The following is a 19,890-nucleotide window of genomic DNA, read 5'->3' as shown; positions in this document are numbered from 1 at the left end:
TGTATATGCCTGTATAATAGTCTGTATTCTGTCATTGTTAATACAATGACCTTTTTCTCTTTTTTTGTTTGGTTAATCTGGTCAGAGATATAGTTAATTTATTCACTTGTTTTCTAATAGGCTACACTTTTAAATTTTCTATTAAAGTAGAGCAACCTACAGTTCTTATTGAGGTTTTTTTTTCTTTTACTAAGTGTTTATCTACTTTTTTGCATAAAGATTATATAAATAAAGTTACATATTTTCCCTTGCTGCTTCCTCCACATGTAATTTAATCTCTGGTAAATAATTTTGACTTAGAATAGAGAAAGTTATTTTTTTTCTATTTATAACTCTATAGGGTGGGTTTCTCTCCCCTCCCTATCATGTTAATCATCTCCATATATATTGACTAGCTTTGCATTAATTCTACATTTTAAATTTCAACTGTTTCGATTGTGATCCTTAATAAACACTTGTCTGTTCTAATGCTTTTTAAACCGTATTTATGATAAAATACTTTCTTTCAGAAAAACTATACATGTGAGGGGGAAGAGATACTTATGACATTCTGGATATTACTCTGTGGGGTGAAAGGATACAATAAATAAGAGACTGCAAGTACATCACCATGCTTTCTGGCATTTTTTCTGGCCTTATCTCACATCTTAACTGCCCATGGCTTTCTTATCAGATGACCTAGTTTTAGTAGAAAGAACCAGCCTATCAATCATGAGTTGGAGAGGTGGTTAGAGTTCTAGTCCCAGTTTGGCCCCTACATTGGACCTTGGATTCCTTGAACCAGACAATCTAGTTTAAAGTCTACAATTCCATCTTTGCCTAGACTATGTTAATTCTCCCTGCTGGACCATCAACAGCATCACAGCCATCTGGCAGCAGCAACTAGAATTAAGATATATCCTTCTGTTCATTAATTTCTTCGAAGATTCATTAAGCATCTACTCCCACACCCACCCCAACCTCTATGCTAAGTACTTGAGAAACAGATATTAAAATATCACACTCTGCTCACTTGAGGCACTTGCTGTTTAAAAAGAAAGGCAGCTAGGTTAACAAATGGTTGGAAGACAGGGTGGTGAGTGCTTATGACTGGGAGTGTCGGGGAAGGCTTTCAGAGGAGACCCCTCTAAGAGAAGAAAGGAACAGAGACAGTGAGGGAGGGATATTTTAGACAGGGTACAAGATGTACATAAGCCTGGAAGAAAAAGAGAGCAAGGTGTGTCCTCTTTCTTGGAACTTGAGAAGTTTGTTAGAGCTGGGACACTGAGATGTGGAGGGAAGGGGAAGTGGAGTTGGTAAGTCTAACTTTGGACACGTTGAGTGTGGGGTGTTGGTGGAAAATTGAAGTATGTTTGTCCAGTAGGCAGCTGTACACACAGCTGCGATCTGGTTTAGAGATAGAGAACAGTCATCAGCACGAAGAGGTCACTGAAGCCACAGGAGCTGATGAGATCACTGGAGGAGTGGGGAGAGGAGCACGTTCACTGTGTAGTTCACAGAAGGGAGCTCGGATGGGCTTCAAGGAATTCATGAAGTGGGTACAACGTTTTTTTTAAATCCGTCATATTTACTTAGAATAAATATTGCCTTAGCATGAAACAAACTTTTAAAGTCTAATTCTGTTCTAGTGCACGCATCTTCTTAGCATAATAGTCTAAAAAAATCTGTTTCCAGAAATAACAGGAAGCATACTCTGCCATTACTGTTGTCTGCATGTCCTTCAGTTACTTTGGTTGGGCCTATGTTAAGCTGAAAGACGCCAAAGCAAAGGACTAAAGCAAAGTTAATGTATTTATCTTTTGGCTTTACCATATCAATGAACAGAGATTGGCAAATCTTTTCTGAAAAGGGCCAGATATTAAATATTTTTATTTTGCAGGCAATAAGGTTTCTGAAAAAACTATACAATTCTGCTGTATGAAACCAGCTGTAGTTAAAATGTAAACTATATGAGCATGGCTGTATTCCAATAAAACTTTATTTATAAAAACATATGATGGCTCCCCACCCCCTGCTGAGAAGACTTGCTTTGAAATGGTTGGAACTTTTCCAGAACTTGAATTTGTACTAATACAAGGCCTGGTCTTGAAGCCTTATACCAGGCTGCTGACCATACTGGAGGCAAACTTTCACCTTAGAACAGTGGAAGAAATTACAAACATTTTATCGTTAGGTGTTCTTACGTTATCCAGAAAAACAAACAGCTTTCTATTATTTTAAAGCAGTTTATGGAAGAATTGAAAGTTCTGCCATTTCCTTTCAGTCTGCAACTGGATGAAACTTCTACTCTATTGCACCCAGCTTCTGGGTTTTGTTTGCAGTATGACTGCTGGCTTTATCAAAGTAAGATTCTTACTTTGTGAAAAGTACTTTTTGGTCAGTCAAAAGGTGGGCTGGAAGAAAAATCCGGGTATTAGATACAGCATCAACGGTGGATGGCAACACATTCGGTTACATTGCCTGGTAAAGAACGAAGGTCCACCAACTCATTACTTCAACCACTGTGTTCTATATGTTGACATTCAAAAGATCAATAACTAGACCCACGACCCTGGAAGAAATCTTGTTCACTTCATCGGAGCCAGGGCTGTGAAGCACTGCCTTCCAGGTGGCTCTGAAACAGTTTTTCTTTACTAGCTTTCCGGAGAAGACGTATCAAAGAGCACGACTGGAAATGGCAGAAGTACCATTTTTATAAGAGAAATAAAATCCTTGGGGGAATTTATTAACGTTTGGCTGACTTGTAGTTAGTCCCCCCTCCAAATAAATGAGATAAATCTTTTGGTTTACAGCTCTGCAATCAGTATCATGAAGGCCAAGCATCTATGTGCTGTTTTGGCTAGGTTGCCCTTTTAGAAGAGGAGTGGGTAAATAGGTAACTATGGAAGTCTTCTAATGTTGGAGGAAGTCCCTCTGCAAGCTAAAGTAAAGTGAAAAAGGCTTTTCCATTTTTTTGCATACAGAAATCATGAGAAGTAAAACTCTTTTGAAGGCCATTCCTGTTCAGACCATCTTATAATGACACTATGGATTTACAATCCTTTTGCTGCCCACACAGATAGTGTCAGAGAAACAGACCAGCCAAAGATGACTTCATTGTCTTGAGGACAAGGGAACTGATGTGGCATAATTTTGATTAAAATGTATCAGAGAATTCTGGTGCTCTCTGATACAAGTCTCCCTAGACACTTAATTAATAGTCAAAGGATTTTAGCATTTGTTGCTGTAAGAAAGAAAAGTCTAAATTAATTTGGCTGTCAAAGTTGATAAGTATACTGTCATGTCAAAAATCTCTATGTAACTTCACTATTTTACTCAAGTCAAACAGCCACCTTCTCATTGATATTCATGTTTAAGCAGACTTAAAATTTACTTTTTCTTTCACTTATAATATCAAGGAATTTATTTCAATTTTTTTTCAGAAGTCTGACATTAATTTTGCATTAAAGGCTGATTAAACATGGCGGATCAATCAAATGTGTGTTTTTTTGCCACTACCTATCAGAACGTCAAGGTGATAGAAGTGAAACAAGATACCATCACCTAGGACAAAGAGAATGAGGGACAGACTGTGCAAATGAAAGATCCAAAAAGAAAAGTCCTTTTGGAAGCCAGAGAGTCGCCTAATATTGCAGGACTAGCTTGCAAACTAAGCAGCTAAGAGTGGTGACACCAATGAGAATTTTGAGATACTTTGTGAAAATTATTTATCCTTATGTAAACTATCAGAATTTTCAACGTAATTAAAGAAACTGTATCCAAATTCTGAGTTAATGAACTTAAATCCATTGTCTAAAAAAGACTTTCATTAGATTCTTATAGGGATCCATCAGAGGGCATAAGAAAATAAGAGAATGTGCTTTGAAGACACATCTTTATGGATCTTCTAATTTAATAATCTTAGCTATCAAACAGAGATACAAGCCTCAAATCATTCAAGCATTTATTGGCAAAAGGTGAGTCTGGAGCGTGGACCTCCTGACCCCCATGTGTCTCTCTCCTTTAGCACACTGCTTCAATGTCACTGCACTGAAACACATAGAAAGAGACCTGTGTGCAGTACTTATGAAAGCAACGATGTTGGCTGGGGTCCTCATACCTGATCCTGGATACTGGAAGACATTCTGCTGCATCTGAGGGTTGACTCCAGTGCCAAACTGTCCTCCCATGTTCCCTGCCATGCCTCTGTTCACCATGCTGTTGCGGTTGGCCAAGGTTGCCTCAGGATTTACTGCCAGTTGTGAAAACGGGCTGGTAGAAGCGGGTGGGGTTCCTGGATTTGTACCATAGTTTGGTGGGTAGGGGAATTGCTGCGGAGCACCCTGAGGAAGACGGGGGTTCCCCATTTGAACTGGCAGTCCAGATGAGGGAGGAAGGTTGTTCCCAAAGCTTTGCTGCCTCATGAGCATGGCTCTTTGCTGCTGTATTAGCTGCCTCTGTCGGTGCTGTTGGCTGTACAACTCCCGCTGGCGCTGGGCCAACATTTGGGCATTCAGGGGTGGCTGCAAAGGAGGAAAAATTCTTCACTTATTATAATAATTATAACCTCTACCTATCTTGGAAAGCTTACAGGATAAAGTCTAGTAGCTTGGGGCAACAAAATATGTAGCAATTATCAGTATACAGAGGAAAATAAAACTGAAAGGGAACAAAAAACTCTTAAGTAATAATTACAGGAGAGAAAAACAATGAAGTAAATTTTATAGATTAAAGGTAGTTGAGAAATGCTAAAACACTATTATTGACTGCTAAAGTGGTTAAATGCAAATTCTCAAAAAGTCACACAGAACTGAGAAAAGTCAAAGAAAATACGCATTGATTAGTATTATAAGTCATAAAAAATGATTAAAAGAAACATTAAAACCATAGAGGAGAGAAAGAAATGTGCTAACGACTTCCATCTTATCTGACATTAGGTTGTTAGGAGATTTCTACTTTTCTATTTCAAAAAAATTACAGTTTCCCCTTTTTCTCACGGAAATCATTTATTCCACTTTACTTAAATGAATAAAATGTGATTATAGGTGATTTAAATTTTTCTATATACTTTTCAGTATTTTCCAAATTATCTATAATGAACATATATTATCTTTATAGTTAAAAAACTTACTAATACCATTACTAGTAAAAGAGGAAAAATCAAAAACCCAGGATCCAATGACTAATAAATTATCATTTAAAAGGAAAATAATTAGAAATAAGATAATAAACAGAAATAAATGGAACCAGCTATTTTGTCTCATTGTTGCAGTATAAGACTACTCTAGGTATTAGAGTGTTTTAAATAGCTATGATATTATAAATGAAGAAAGAAGTGGTAACATTAGGTTGAAATCACTTTTTGGTCTAATTTGCAAAGCAATATGGCATGTCAATAAAGCCTTCCTCAGAAAATATCAATTCAGATTGAGGATCTGATTAAAGCATATGGCTCCATTAAAATTAAACTTGTCAACTACATATAGTCCAATCTAGAACAAACTGTGACATATGACATTCTGGTAGAAATCATCTTTATGTTAATTCCATAATAGGGTCTTGTTTCCTTACAACCTAATTACCCTTGCATGAACTAACCCCAGGATTTATAAGACATAGAAACCCAAATCTGGATCCATAAAGATGCCAACATCTGCTGCTTACTAGCAGTTTCTCTCAGTATTTATCCTTTTGGTTAGTGTTGGCTTTCTGTATTTGCCCCAAGTCCATCTAGTTCTATTTTATGGAGAAAAGAAGAATTTTGTTTGAATCCTCTTTAGAGTCCTTCATTTCCCAAATGTTTGTGTCAAATTGGTTAAGGAAACAAAAAAGTGGTTGAAGCAAAAATAACAAACTATGTGTGGAAGTTAAGATCTAGTTAACACTTAGAAGGCTATCCAGTTCTTTTTATGTTTAAAGTTCCAGTGGCTCTGTGTTCATGTATAAGGGTCATTCAAATAAATAAAAAATAGAAAATGCTGATGCTCAGACGGACCTGAGAACACAAGATAGTTAAGATAACTCAGCAATGTGACACAGTTTGGATCGGGTTTCAGGTACCATTCATACAGTCTCATAGCTGAGGCTTCTTATTACTAGCACTATTCAGAACAGCAATAAGAGTTTTCTACTTAGTCCACTGGTATCTAATAGCAGTGACAACAATAACAATAAACAAAACAAAGAACCCTCAGCTTTTGATCAAATATCAGTAAGGGATATCACAGATTCATTATAAATTCATTCTAGAAGAGAGCTACACTTATAAACATCATTAAAAGATCAGCTCACAGACCATTTCAAAGACACTCCAGTCAACACTTTAGGAAACACGGCTTGGATTAGAAAAGTACTAACAGTGTTTGGTTTGCTCACATTACCTGAGGTGTAATTTGCTGCTGCATGCCTGATCTCATATTGATGCCAACTGGAGCATTTGCTGCAAACTGGTTCAAAATAGCTTGCCGATTTTGGTGTATCAACTAGAAAAAATGGAAAAAATGAGATATCGTATTTCTACATGAAAATATAGCATAGCCCTTAAAGGTAACACAAACATTTTATTGATTACTAACAAGTTTTACTGTTGCACGTTCAGTAAGATATTCTCCATGTTTATCTGCCAAAAGGCTGGTAATTCCTAACACAGTTCCCACCTACACTAAATATGGCAGAGCATTTAAAAATAGAATACACACATGCACATATATGTATGCACATAGGTACAGGTGTGTGTATTATACTTTCAAATGTTCTGCCATAAAGGCTCTACCACTAAAATACACAAACACACAAAGGCATTTATCGCACTCTGAAAAAACACGTTAATACTTAGCTATTTCAAGTAAGCGCAATAATGGAGAGAAAAGCTCTCAGTCATAAAATTATTGTGAGTAAAAATGTAAGTATACAATTGGGCACATTCTACAAAGGTCTGGAAGATAAATGGAGAAGTTGAGGTACTTCCCACTTGGAGGGTGCCTGTCTAATGGGTACATATCTGGGGGAATCCAACATGATTTCATTAGCTGAAGAGAATTATGTAAGAAACAAATGGTCTGAGAAAATGAACTATTTATTTAACTGCAAGAAGTAATTACTCTAGACCAGCAGTTCCCAAATTGGTGTTCTAAAAGAACATTGTTCTGCAGGATATTAATAGATGTGCCAGGAAAACAGCATGTTGTGCTGTATTAAGTACTGGGAATGATGGGTTACACAAGGTGAAACAGAGTTCTTTACTGCAGTAATTCTATGGGTACATTGCAGGTCTTTAAGAAGGGGATAGGCTATGCAACTTATTTATCACAAACCTTTTTTTCCTGACATATAGCCATTAACAGTATCTCCTAGAACAATCTTCTATGGAACGCTAGTTTGGAAGATGCTATCTATATCAGGCTTAGGGTTCCAGGTCACAGACATGCCTCAACTTTATCAGGTAACAAAACAAGCATCCTTGAGGGTTGTACCTCCTTATAAACAATCTATAGCAGGGGTGGGGAACTTTTTTTTCTGCCAAAGGCCATCTGGATATTTATAACATCATTCGTGGGCCATACAAAATTATCAACTTAAAACTTAGCCTGCTATATTTGGTCAGACATGTAATCAACTCACTGCTAATGCCTTGGCAGGATCAGACCAAATAATTTTGTGGGTCTTGTATGGCCCACGGGCTGGAGGTTCCCCACCTTTGATCTATAGCTTAAAGATCAAGTACGGCGATGCATATACAGACATCTACAGCAATGCAGACAGACCAATAACTAGTGTAGGACATGAAGGCAGGGACCAAGCGCCTGAGTGAGCTCAATGGGAGCTTCAAAAGGTTAACTTCAGGCAGAAAGAAGAGCAAGTACAAGAAAACAGAGAAGGCAATGAGGACAGGCGAACACACATTAATACTTAGTGATGCACAGAAGAACAACTACTGGGGGAGTGGGAGCTGGGATTCCAAATTTACAGCTTTATATATCCTTTCAATTGTGAGACATGGTGACAATGAAATGGGTGGGGATGGAGGAAAGATGACTTAGAAGTAGTAAAAATGAAAAAATAACCTTAGAAAAGAAATAGGCTATTTTTAGCAGAAGGAATTATTCTAAATAGCAGCAACCTATAAGCACTTTCTGTTAAAGAAAAATTGATTGATTTCTGCCCATAAAATAACTCGTGTTCATTTTTCCCTTCCCTTGACTGTGTGTACAACTGTCTTACTCTGACCTATTTCTTCTCTCTGATTACTAAAATGCTACCCATTTTCCAGCAAGCAGATCAAGTTCCACTTCTTCAAGGAAGTCTTCCCAAAAGGTTAACCATCTCCTTTAACGCTTTGAAAATCTTAACTTTTGGAGTTTGGGGCATGAAAGAGGCTGGTAGTCCTTAAAGCGAGGGACACAAATTCAAAAGCCTATAAAGGGCAGGTCAAAAGGCTTGTTGCATTACAAAAGGAAATGTGGGGCTCGTGTGGAAGGATACAAACCCAGCCTATGCATGTAAAACACACACAAACATGCACATGTGTGCACATACACACACACAGCACAGGATAACTGCCTTTTTGTCTGCCTGAATGGACTTTTTTCAATGCCTTAGCAAGAAGTCCTTCTATAGTAACCTAAAAGATGATTATCTGGCCCAGAGGTTCTCAATCAGGGGTGATTCTGCCCCACAAGGGACATCTGGCAATGCGTGGAGACATTTTTGGTGGTCACAACTTGGGGAGGGGTTTCTACTAGCATCTGGAAGGTAGAGGCCAGGGAGGCTGCTGAACATCCTTCATTGCATGAGGAGTCCCCCTCCCCCACTAACAAGAATCACCAAAATGTTAGTAGTGCCAAGGGTGAGAATCTTGATACAGCCACTGCATAAATTCTTACAAGCCAACGAGTTTTTGTTTTGTTTTTTAAGTAAGTTTATTTGAGCCAAACTGAGGATATATGCTGGGGAATAAGATCTCAAGTGCCTCCCCAAGAAGCTTATTTTATTAAAGAAGCTTATTCTTTTATCAGGCAGTTTTTGCCAGAAATCTGGAGGTGAAATCTGCTTCTCTGTAGTTTCTGCTCTTTGACCTTAGTTCCATTTTCTGGTTGCTTCTATTCTCTATCTATATAATAAAAGCCTAATATGCAAATTGTCCCCTCGACCAGGAGTTTGACCAGGGAGCAGGGCCGGCAGGCCAACCACGGGACGGGAGGCCCTGGCTGGCAGCAGGCAGCCAGAGGGAGGCCCTGGCCAGTGGCAGCAACAGGCAGCCAGGGGAAGGGAGGCCCCGGCCGGCAGCCAGCAGCCACTAGGGACCCTACCCATGCACGAATTTCATGTACTGGGCCTCTAGTCTATCTATATATATAAAAGCCTAAGCGACTGAATGACCAAACGACCGGTTGCTATGATGCGCACTGACCACCAGGGGGCAGACGCTCAACACAGGAGCTGCCCCCTGGTGGTCAGTGCGCTCCCACAGTGGGGTTACTGCTCAGCTGACCCACGGGTTCCAGATGTGGGGCTCACGGCTGGTGAGTGCAGCTGCGGTAGCACGAGCCTCTCTTGTCTCCATGGCAGTGCTACTGAGCAACTGCAGGTGCAGCAGGACCAGGATGAATGGGAGTGGCATGGCTCGGGCTCCTCCCCAGCTGCCTGTCGCTTTGTGCACTACTACATCCCTCGGGGGATGTCGGACTGCTGGCCTAGCCTGTGGGGAACAGGCCGAAACCAGCAGTCCGACATCCTCTGAGGGGTCCCGGATTGAGAGAGGGGACAGGCCAGGCTGAGGAACCCCACGGTGCACGAATGCATGCATTGGGCCTCTAGTAATATATAAAAGATTATCAATAGTGGTTCTTACACCAGATCCATACCCTTCTTGAGGACCCTAATCTGGACTTGCCTAAGGATATCATATTTCTTTATCTGTCTGGACTGTTACTCCCTCTCCATATTTTTCTTCTTCTTCTTCTTTTTTTAATAGTATGAAGACTATGTCCTTTGCTGGAGAAGAAGAAAGCAAAACTGGAATAGAATAATTGTATCTTTGTTAGCCAGTGTTATACTATTTTCTATAAGCAGCAGACCTACCCATTTCTGCTGTCATCCTTCTTCCAAAAATAGAACTTTACAAGTTCTTATAGGTATTATGGATATATTCCTTGATTCTTTGCTTATTTGAGATGTAAGCAGACACTACACCTAAAGGCTTTAACTTTGTATTTCTTTTTAATCACTAGTTCCTTCTTTATTTTTACCATTTAAGTCTCAGCCAATGCATTTATATTAGCTTCCTAGGGTGTTTGTTCTTCCTCTTCCTGTCCGCCAACTGGGAATTATTCTTAACTGTATAATCAAATTTAAAATATTAGAATCTTTTTACTCCTTGTGTACCATATTCTCGTCAATGAGATATACTTAAGGCCAGGAAATCATATTTTTTAAACTGATCTAAAGATCTATTAAAAATAAACTATAATGTAGACCTGAGTATGTCCCTTTCTTTTTCTTCTCAAATCATTAGGCACTGTGTTCCCTTCCTGACTATTAGAAGCTTACATCTCCTGTGTTTGGCAAGAGGGAAGAAGGAAGAAGAGGACATGACCAACAAGTAAACATGATATCAATCAAGTGAGATAAGTGTGTTAAAAATATTGTTATGAATCTGATATATTCTAGATACTAATCCTTTGTCTGTTATGAGGTTGCAAATATCTTCCCTGAAATAACTTCCCCAATCTTGTTTATGGTGTCTGTTTACTTACAGGTTTTACATTTTAATGCAAATATCAACCTTTTCCTTTATGTCCTTTTTATAAGGGGCCATAGAGATTTTCTCATACTCACATTTAGGCCATTAAAATATCTAGAATTTATTTTCTGTGTATTGTATGAGATAAGGATCTAATTTGACTCCCCCACCATGGACAGCCAAATGTACCAGCATTTATTTTACAGACCATCCTTTCCCCACTGACTGCCACCTGTGTCACTTATAAAGTTCCTATATTATGTCTGGTGTGTCTCTGGGCTCTCTATTATATTCCAACTAGGGGCCTGGTACACGGATTCATGCACGGATGGGGTCCCTCAGCCTGGCCTGTGCCCTCTTGCAATCCAGGACCCCTCAGGGTATGTCGGACTGCTGGGTTTTGGCCCAACCCCTGGCAATCTGACATCCCCCCCGAGGGATGAAGAAATGCTGAAGTGGCAGGCGGTTGGTGAGGAGCCCCAGCCGGGCCAGGCACAGCACGCTGCTGCTCATCCTGGCCCCACTGTGCCTGCTGCCGCCACCGCTTAGTAGCACTGCTGTGGAGGTGGGAGAGGCTCCTGCCACCGCAGCTGTGCTCGCCAGCCGTGAGCCTGGTGTGAGTCCAACTTCTGGCTGAGCGGCGCTCCAGCTGTAGGAGCGCACTGACCACTAGGGGGCAGCTCCTGTGTTGAGTGTCTGCCCCCTGGTGGTCAGTGTGTGTCATAGCGACCAGTCGACCAGTCGTTCTGTAATAATGGTTACTTAGGCTTTTATATATATAGATAGATTAGAACTGTCTATCCCTATGGCAGTTCTACAATGTTTTAATTTTTAAAACTTGGTTTTAAATCTTGATATCTGGTAGGGCAAGTTCATCCTCATTCTTCTTTAAGGTTGCATTCATTCTTCTAAAATAAGTTTTGCATCTATTTGTCAAATTCTGTGTTGATATTTTAAACAGAATTCCACTGAATCTATAGGTTAACTTCAGAAAGATTGTCATCTTTACAACAGCCTTTAAATCAACAAATATATTTTACTAGTATCTTCTTTTTGACTTTTAATTATGATTTATTTTTGCATATTGTGGTATATGTTGAAATTATATTTTCTAATTGCTTGTTGCTAATAAAAAGGATTGTCATTAATTTTTATTTCTTATTCTTTTATCTAGAAACTTCGCTGAACTTCTCTATCAGATCTAAGTTCCCTGTAGGTTCTCTTGGATTTTCTATGCAAGCAATTGTATTACTTGTATATGATAATTTTGTTTCTTATGTTTGCTTTCTATATTTCAAAATTCTTAGTAGGTTGATGGTATTCTTTTTTTCTATACTGATATGAATTTACTCACTTAAAATATACAACCTGTCATTTAATGGAATTTAAGGCAGAAGTTAGATGTTTCACTTTAGTTCACCAATTTGATCCCGACTGTGAAATTTACCTGTATAATTTAAAATAATGTATTTAAACCTAATTTCTTGATTTTATCAGGTACTATTAATGCCAACACAGCCATTTACCCTCCTCTTCTTCCTTGATGACAGAATAGGATTTTATTCAGCTAATTATCCCAAATCACACATCTTCATGAGTACTCTAAGTCAATCCATGCCAGCGATTGGTTAAGGGTGCACAAGTGATTCAGTTCTGGCTAGCCAAACATGTGAAGTCTTTTTTTTGTTTTCCCTTTTTTGGGAGTGGGGGGTGGAAGTGGGGAAGAAGGCACAAGAGCCTTCTGAAAGTTTCATGGCTTTTAAAGCAAGATGCATAGGAAAAAGATAGTCTTGTTTTCCCCTGCTAGATAGTTTTGTTTGCATGTGGTATTTGTAACCATGGCAGCCATTCTTCTAGTTGCCAAGGATTACAGGGTAAAAAGACAGAAAGAACCTGGGTCCTTGATAACATCCTTGTCTCTGAACTAACCACACCTGGACATGTCTCTATTTTGAATCATCTTAATATTTGAGTAAAAATATTTTTGTTTTACTACTTTGAGTTGAGCTTTCCTTTTTCTCTACTGCTGAGATAAGCCTTGGCCAGACCTCCCTCACACATAGAAGACTCTGCAGTGAAGAGCCACTATGGACTGAGTACCACTACTGAACACAAGAACTGATAGCCCTGAACCCAAAGAATAGGTCTGGATATCGTGGCTCATTAGGTAGCAGAGTTATTGTTTTACATGGCAGTTATATGTTATTTTTGTGTAGTAACATATCTGGAGGCTTAAAACAATGTGCCCCAAATTCTGTATTTCTCCAACTTGATGGATATTTATTTCACTTTGTTGGGCTACCAAGACCTCCAAACCTTGGACATGCTTCCATAATATTTAAAGGAAGCACAGAGGAGCGATGTTGACTTATTTGTGTCCTTATTTCAGATACATTCTTTGCATGACTACTCTGCTTATCAGCTGCTTTCGGAGCAAATCAAAGCAAAAACAATTTTTTTTTTCTGAACTAAGTATGAATTATCATTTCATCTATTCAGGAACCTGATCTAGATTGTTGAAATGGTCTTGCTCACTTAGCCTGTAACTGTAGACAGTATTTACTGAACCCTACTCTGTGCAATGAGGAAAGCAGCATACCTATACTTTCCTCTCCTTTTTTGGTTTAGCACTTAGTCACTTACTGCTGTTAACTTTTGGGTATTTATCTGTTAAATACCCTAAGCTGACTATAAGTTCTCAAAGTTGCCTGTATCATTTTTTATCTTCCTCACAGTACCTATCACTAGTCCCCTTAAATATGTTATATGAAAGATTAAATACAGAGGAACTATTAATTATTTCCTCTTCTTATGCTATCTTACGATGAACAACAAGTTATAACAAGAAGCATCTTATCTTTAACTTATTCTCAGAACATATTACTACTCCTCTTTGTTTACTTTTCTTCCTTCTCTCCCCTTAATTCCTCTTTGAATCCTTTATTCCACCCCAAGATTTACAGTTATTCCTTTCTTTGTTATTCTACCATTAACATTTTTTCCCTATCTCATCTCTCCCTTTCTCTTCCTCCCTTTCATCATCTTTTTAAGTGAAATGAAAGTACATTATGGTATCTATTATATTTATTGAATATAATTTTATAGTAACAGCTAGCATTTATTAAATGCTATAAGATGCCAAGTATTGTGCTAAGAGCTTTACATGCATTATCTCATTTAATGCGCACAAACACCTATGAGGTAAAGGAATTAGTTATTAGACTCTTTTTATAAATGAGGACCCAGAAGCTTTAAAAGGGTAAATAAATTGATTGTTGAACCACCTAAGTTAAGGTTAGCACTAGGATTTGAAACTAGAGCTTACTCTTACCACCATTATATCATACTGACTTTCCAATTTGTCTTTTTCTTCCTTCCTGAATTAGTAAGGCTCCAGGAAATATCACTAAATACTTAAAAAAATAATCTGAAACAATATACACATATGGTTTAAAAAATACAGAAGGATTAATATGAAGAAAGAGAAATCTACAGCCCCAGTCCCACTTCTCAGAGATAATACTTTTAACCATTTGCTTTTTTGGCTCCTGATGATTCTCTCTATACCTGCTGTTTATACAGACGTAAATATGTATGCCACTATACCTACTCATTGCCTGTCATGAGGGAGATTTAACTCACCCACAGCACCCAACACCCCCAAATTATTCTTTCCTCATGCTCCTTATATAAGACCACTCCAACTTCAAACAACATAAACTGCATTTTCTGTCTCAATAATCATAAACAGTGTTTCTTGATACTCTATAAACTGTGTTTCTCTTTATTGATTTATTAATTGTACGATGTTCATCCTAATATTTTTTATCTCAAAAAACAAGATTAACTGCTTTTAAACTGTAGGTCTCAAAGTACTTTGTTATGAGCCAGCAGTCTTTTAATTGAATGAATATGTCCCCTTTTCTTATCCTAGCAAACCAAGGGTGGTGTTTTGAGTCTTGCATAAAGGTCCTGGGAATAAACTTGAAACCTTGGTTGTAGCAACTGGGCTGTCTTGTTATAAAGAAAGCACATACCTTTAAAAAGTATCGCCTGCTAAACATGAGTACTCACCTGCTGTTGCCCCTGCAATCGCTGTTGAAGTTGAAGTCGAAGTTGATTGGGTGCAGCTGGCGGTCTGTTTAGAGTTGGCCTGGGCTGCATGCCCATGCCAGGTGAAAAAGCGCCTCGGGGAGGTGTTACTTGAACAGGCATGGACCCCAATGAAGGTTTCTGCCTGACCATGCCTTGGAAAGGGCTAGTGAGACTGGCAGTAGGTGAAGGAGAAGAATAAGGCTGGGAATAAAGGTTGGGTCTTTCTTCCATCATTAAAGGTGGTGTTGCTTGTTGTGGTGGAAATCTCTCTGACAATACATCTAATCCACCTCCCTGTTAGAAAATAAACGAGGCTATTTTACACATATGTTTCTGCCAATAAACGACATGTTTCTCTATGTAACTTTGGATTCGATAGCATCTCTAGAAAGTTTCATCATAATCTATTCATAGTGGATTCATGAAGCTCTCCAGATGTTTACTACTTAAAGGAACTACCTTTGAAAGTTACTTTTGAAATGGAGTAACAGATTAACTGAGATGTTTATATTTATTTATTTATTAATTTAAATTCTTTATTGTTGAAAGTATTACATATGTCTCCTTTTCCCCCATAACTGAGATGTTTAAAATCTCAGTAAAGAAATGAAAATGCAGTTAAAATGAAGATCCTAAATCAATGAAATGAAGTGAAAAGGTTTAAAAAGAACTTCGTTGCAAAACCTAAGAATCAACAAACTTTATATTTACTAGGTTACTACAGATATAGCTTACTAAAGGCAGGATGAGTCAGGCATTTTTCTATCTTAAATATAGAATTCATGTTTTTACCTATTTGAAAAAAATTCATAGTTCACCTAACAGAATGCTGTACAGGTGGGCTTTCCTGCTTGTTCACTATTACTGATTCTAAGAAATACAATTTAAATTGTGACCTGTTGTGTGTAGGGGTGTGTGTGTGTGTGTGTGTGTGTGTGTGCATGCGTGTGCGTATTTGTGTGTGTGTGTGTGTGTGTGTGTAACTAAAAGGAGAGTTTCATGAAGCATAACTTCCTCTGGACATTTGAAATATGAAAAATATAGGTTGAAGACTCGCATGAATAAAGGATACTATATTAAATCCTAAAATTAGAAGTGATGATATGAATCTGTATTCTATTCTAAGGAGAGCTTCTAAGATTCTGTTTCATAGTGAAAGGCTAAGACTTTCTAACACTATTATTATTACTACTACTTTGTGTAAAATCCCATTATTATCTATTAGAGGCCCGAAGCATGAAGATTTGTGCAAGAATGGGCCTTCCTTCCCCTGGCTGCCAACACCACCTTTGCTCCAGCCAGGAGCCGCCTTTCTGCCACGACGACGACCCAAGTGTCCCACCCTACCCTGCCCCCCGTCGCTCTGCACCTGTGTATGCAAATTAACCCGCCATATTTGTTTGGGTCAATTTGCATACTCACTCCTGATTGGCTGGTGGGCATCATGAAGGTATGGTCAATTTTCATCTTTCTCTTTTATTAGTGTAGATTACCTATTATATATTTTGTTAACTTCCACAAGGGTAAATTATAAAACACAGTAAGAATACTGAAAAACCTTGCTTAAAAACCATTTTCTAGCTTCTCAGGAAAGAATCATTTAAAAAATGCCAACTTTAGTAAATACCTGAACAAGTTTGTCAATTCCCAGAGCTCTATCTAATTCAGCCAACTCAGTTTCATCTTTGCCACTGAGGAAAGAGACCAGCTGTTCAAGCAGAGCTTTCTCATCATTTCTTCCTTCTACTGTTGTTGGTGGACAGAGAAGCTCATCTAATTGTGAACTAATACACTGGCTGCAGAATTAAAGGATACAGTTTAATAATTATTCAATCTTAAGAAATCAAATACAACATAAATATTCATGCAAATCTAGTTCTAGAAAATTTTCTGATACACTTAATGTACAGAAATTTATGAACATATTTTTCATTATTTTGCCAATCACTGAACTTTGTCTCCATATTCTTCATGTCAGCTTACAGAACTAGTCTCAAAATTAACCAAACATAGTTAAGATAGGGAAAAAGAATTAACAAAAATAGAAAATAAAAATCAACCAAAATCTCAGAAAAAATAATTTAGCCTATATTAAAATTTGTTCTGCCCTAGCTGGTGTGACTCAGTTGGTTGGAGCATTGTCTGGTATACCAGAAGATTGGGTTCGATTCCTGGTCAGGCACATACCTAGGTTGTAGATTCCATTCCAAGTCACGGAGCATATGGGAAGACAATCTATCAATGTTTCTTTATCACATTGATGTTTCTCTCTCTCTCTCTTCCTCTCCCTTCCCTTCTGTCTAAAAATCAATAACCATGTCCCCAGGTGAGGATTGGGAGGAAAAATTTATTCATTCAATGGATGCTATTAATTATTGGTAACTGAACCACAATCAAAATAGTATACATTGCATTACCTAATGTTCAAGGATGATTAAATCATATTGCTAACATTACATGATTGCCATTTTAAAAAGAACTCAAACTAGAAAAATGAAACATGCTTGGTATTAAGCAATAAAACAAATAGTTGGACACTGAGTAGATATGGAAAGTACCTTTCCTCCTTATACCTTCTTGCTCTAAACAAAAACTGGACAGAATAATTATCTAACTAAAAGCTCAAGAGCAACATAGTTGTTGTACTGAGGCCGATTCGTTCATAGGTCTCAGAAACTTTATGGTAATCCATCAAAGCAAAGTAAGAGATAAAAAATAAACCAACAGCTGCATACTGCATCAATCTTCTGGTAATTACAATATACACTAGTCTTGCAGTCATGCAGTAAATACATCTGTTTAACTCCATCTTCCCCATCCTTTTTTTTTTCTCATTATCAATCACTTCTGTCAACATCTAACAATATACCAATGTATCCTGGAATCCAGTTTGGGAAAAGTAGTTCTTTGTTGTAGAAGTTGGTATCTGATACTTTACAAAATACGAAATATATTACTCACTCTTCTGGTTTGTTCTGATTCACAGCTGTCACTGTAGTATTTGTCCATGGAATCTGATCACCTGTTCCTGGTTGTCCAAATTGGTTATCAATTGCTTCCAATTCCAGCTCAGGCAATCCTGATGAAAGAAGCAAAGGTAAGAAGTCAGTGTCACAATGGGAGATAAAATGACAATATTTTCCAGAAGTAATATATGGTACAGAAGCGTGAGATTTCAGTTACATAGCATTACTTCAATGATACAGAGTCACTTACTCAGAAACTTAAACTATCTAGAAGGTGGCCACATAATAACAAGTAAATGACAAAGTGAGAAAAGGTCTGTGAATCAAAGAAAACCTGATGTTAAAAAGTTTGCACAGAAGTTGATGTTACCATAGGAGAATCATTCCAGACTATTGGAAATTTTTCAAAGATAATTATAACAATTTTGGTTATTGAATTTTTCAGTTTACAGCACATCAGAATATGCTATAAGTAGGGACAGTGTTATTATCATGGTCTGAGAGCTGTAAGCAAAAAGTAAAATATACTGCATAAAAGGCACAAACCAAAGGGCATAGCCTCTAGGGCAGTGGTCGGCAAACTTCGGCTCACGAGCCACATGCGGCTCTTTGGCTCCTTGAGTGTGGCTCTTCCACAAAATACCACATGCGGGCGCATATGTACAGTGCAACTGAAACTTCATGGCCCATGCACAGAAGTAGGTATTTTGTGGAAGAGCCACACTCAAGGGGCCAAAGAGCCGCATGTGGCTCGTGAGCTGCTGTTTGCCGACCACTGCTCTAGGGTCATTCAGTAAATGGACAAAGCTCTATAGTTGTTAATCTGAAAATATAATAGTATAATAATTGATGCTTGCAATGACAAATGAAAAAAGAGACTGAATTATGTTTTGTAATGGAAGAAAAGAGTATATGCATTTTTGAAAGTTTTTGTGGGGGAATTTTTTTTGAAAGCTTTGATTATTTATGTACCACTTATGTAGGAAAAACACTGTAAATAACACAAATTATAGAAATTTAGGGACTGATAAATAAATTATGGAATACATAATTATAATGTGCTATTAAATGAAACAGAGAAAAGCATAATCCAAGATATTATGTTCAGAATAATTCTATTTTTACAAATTATTTCAAATATTAACACACAAAAATTCTGTTAGGCTATCTATCCTTGGTAGATTTTAGGTAGTGAGATTAAGAATAACATTTATTCTCTTCTAAGATTTCTAATGATTGCTTATGATTTATAAAATGAACATATATTAAATAATTAATCATTGTATGGGCTGAACTGTATTACCCCAAATTTATATGCTGAAGTTCTAACTCCCAGCACCCCAGGATGTGACTGTATCTAGAGATGATTAAGTTAAAACAGGGTCGTTAGAGTGGGCTCTGTGACTGGTATTCTTATAAGAAGAGGAGATTAAGACACAGACAGCACAGAGGGACGACCAACCATGAGGACACAGCAAAAAGGCGGCCATGGGCAAGCCAGTGAGAGAGTCCTTAGAGAAAACCAAACCTGTCAACACCCTAACTTTGGACTTCTACCCTCCTGAACTGTGGGGAAATAAAGTTGTTGCTTAAGCCACGCAGTATGTGACACTCTGTTACGGCAGCCTGAGAAGACGAATACAATTTTTTAAAAATCAAAGTATAGTTAAAAACTGATAGAGAAGAGGGTCAAGGTGACTTAAGATTCTTCTTTACAGCTGCCTGGAAGTCTTGGTAAACTTTCAGGAATTGTGTCATGACAACTAAAAGCTGCTGTAAGATTGAAATAAACGAGTCTCACAACTGATCCTGTCGGAAGAGGGATAAGACAGGCTAGGAACCCCGGCAAATTTTGAAAGTGAGCTGGTTAGTTTTTTTTAATTTCAAAGTCACACAATGGAATTATCACCACTGTGTTTTTTTCAGCTTCAAAATGAGATAGGTGAGACTATCTGACAATCCTATCTTCATGAATTTGAAGTGTTGTACTATTGAAGTGTTTCTTTCTTTTTTTTGTACATAAAGTTTATAGCTCCTTTATTCATTATCAAAACTTAAAAACATCAGCTACGTCCTTCAACAGAAGAACGGATAAATTATGGTCCATCT

At 37.9% G+C, this 19,890-nt stretch overlaps 1 protein-coding gene across 9 annotated transcripts in view; it reads right to left on the bottom strand.

Moving 5' to 3' along the window:
* Window positions 1-19,890, bottom strand: part of NCOA1 (nuclear receptor coactivator 1) — a 178,658-nt gene that overhangs the window by 22,657 nt on the left and 136,111 nt on the right. For all 9 annotated transcript variants that reach the window (XR_011473140.1, XM_070428782.1, XM_070428779.1 and 6 more), the window contains 5 exons: window positions 17,777-17,894; window positions 16,443-16,611; window positions 14,795-15,109; window positions 6,360-6,461; window positions 4,100-4,502 (listed from right to left, as the gene is read on the bottom strand). Coding sequence is in view for 8 of the 9 variants with exons in the window: in XM_070428782.1 (XP_070284883.1) it covers window positions 4,100-4,502; window positions 6,360-6,461; window positions 14,795-15,109; window positions 16,443-16,611; window positions 17,777-17,894 (1,107 nt within the window). In the remaining variant the exon portion in view is untranslated. The remainder of the gene's footprint in view (window positions 1-4,099; window positions 4,503-6,359; window positions 6,462-14,794; window positions 15,110-16,442; window positions 16,612-17,776; window positions 17,895-19,890) is intronic.

Source organism: Myotis yumanensis, unplaced genomic scaffold, assembly GCF_028538775.1.
Source record: "Myotis yumanensis isolate MYYU_CA2020_CCGP unplaced genomic scaffold, mMyoYum1.0.hap1 SCAF_11, whole genome shotgun sequence".
NCBI lineage: Eukaryota > Metazoa > Chordata > Mammalia > Chiroptera > Vespertilionidae > Myotis > Myotis yumanensis.
Note: the sequence above shows the minus strand (reverse complement) of the source record. Positions and strands in the feature narration are given on the sequence as shown.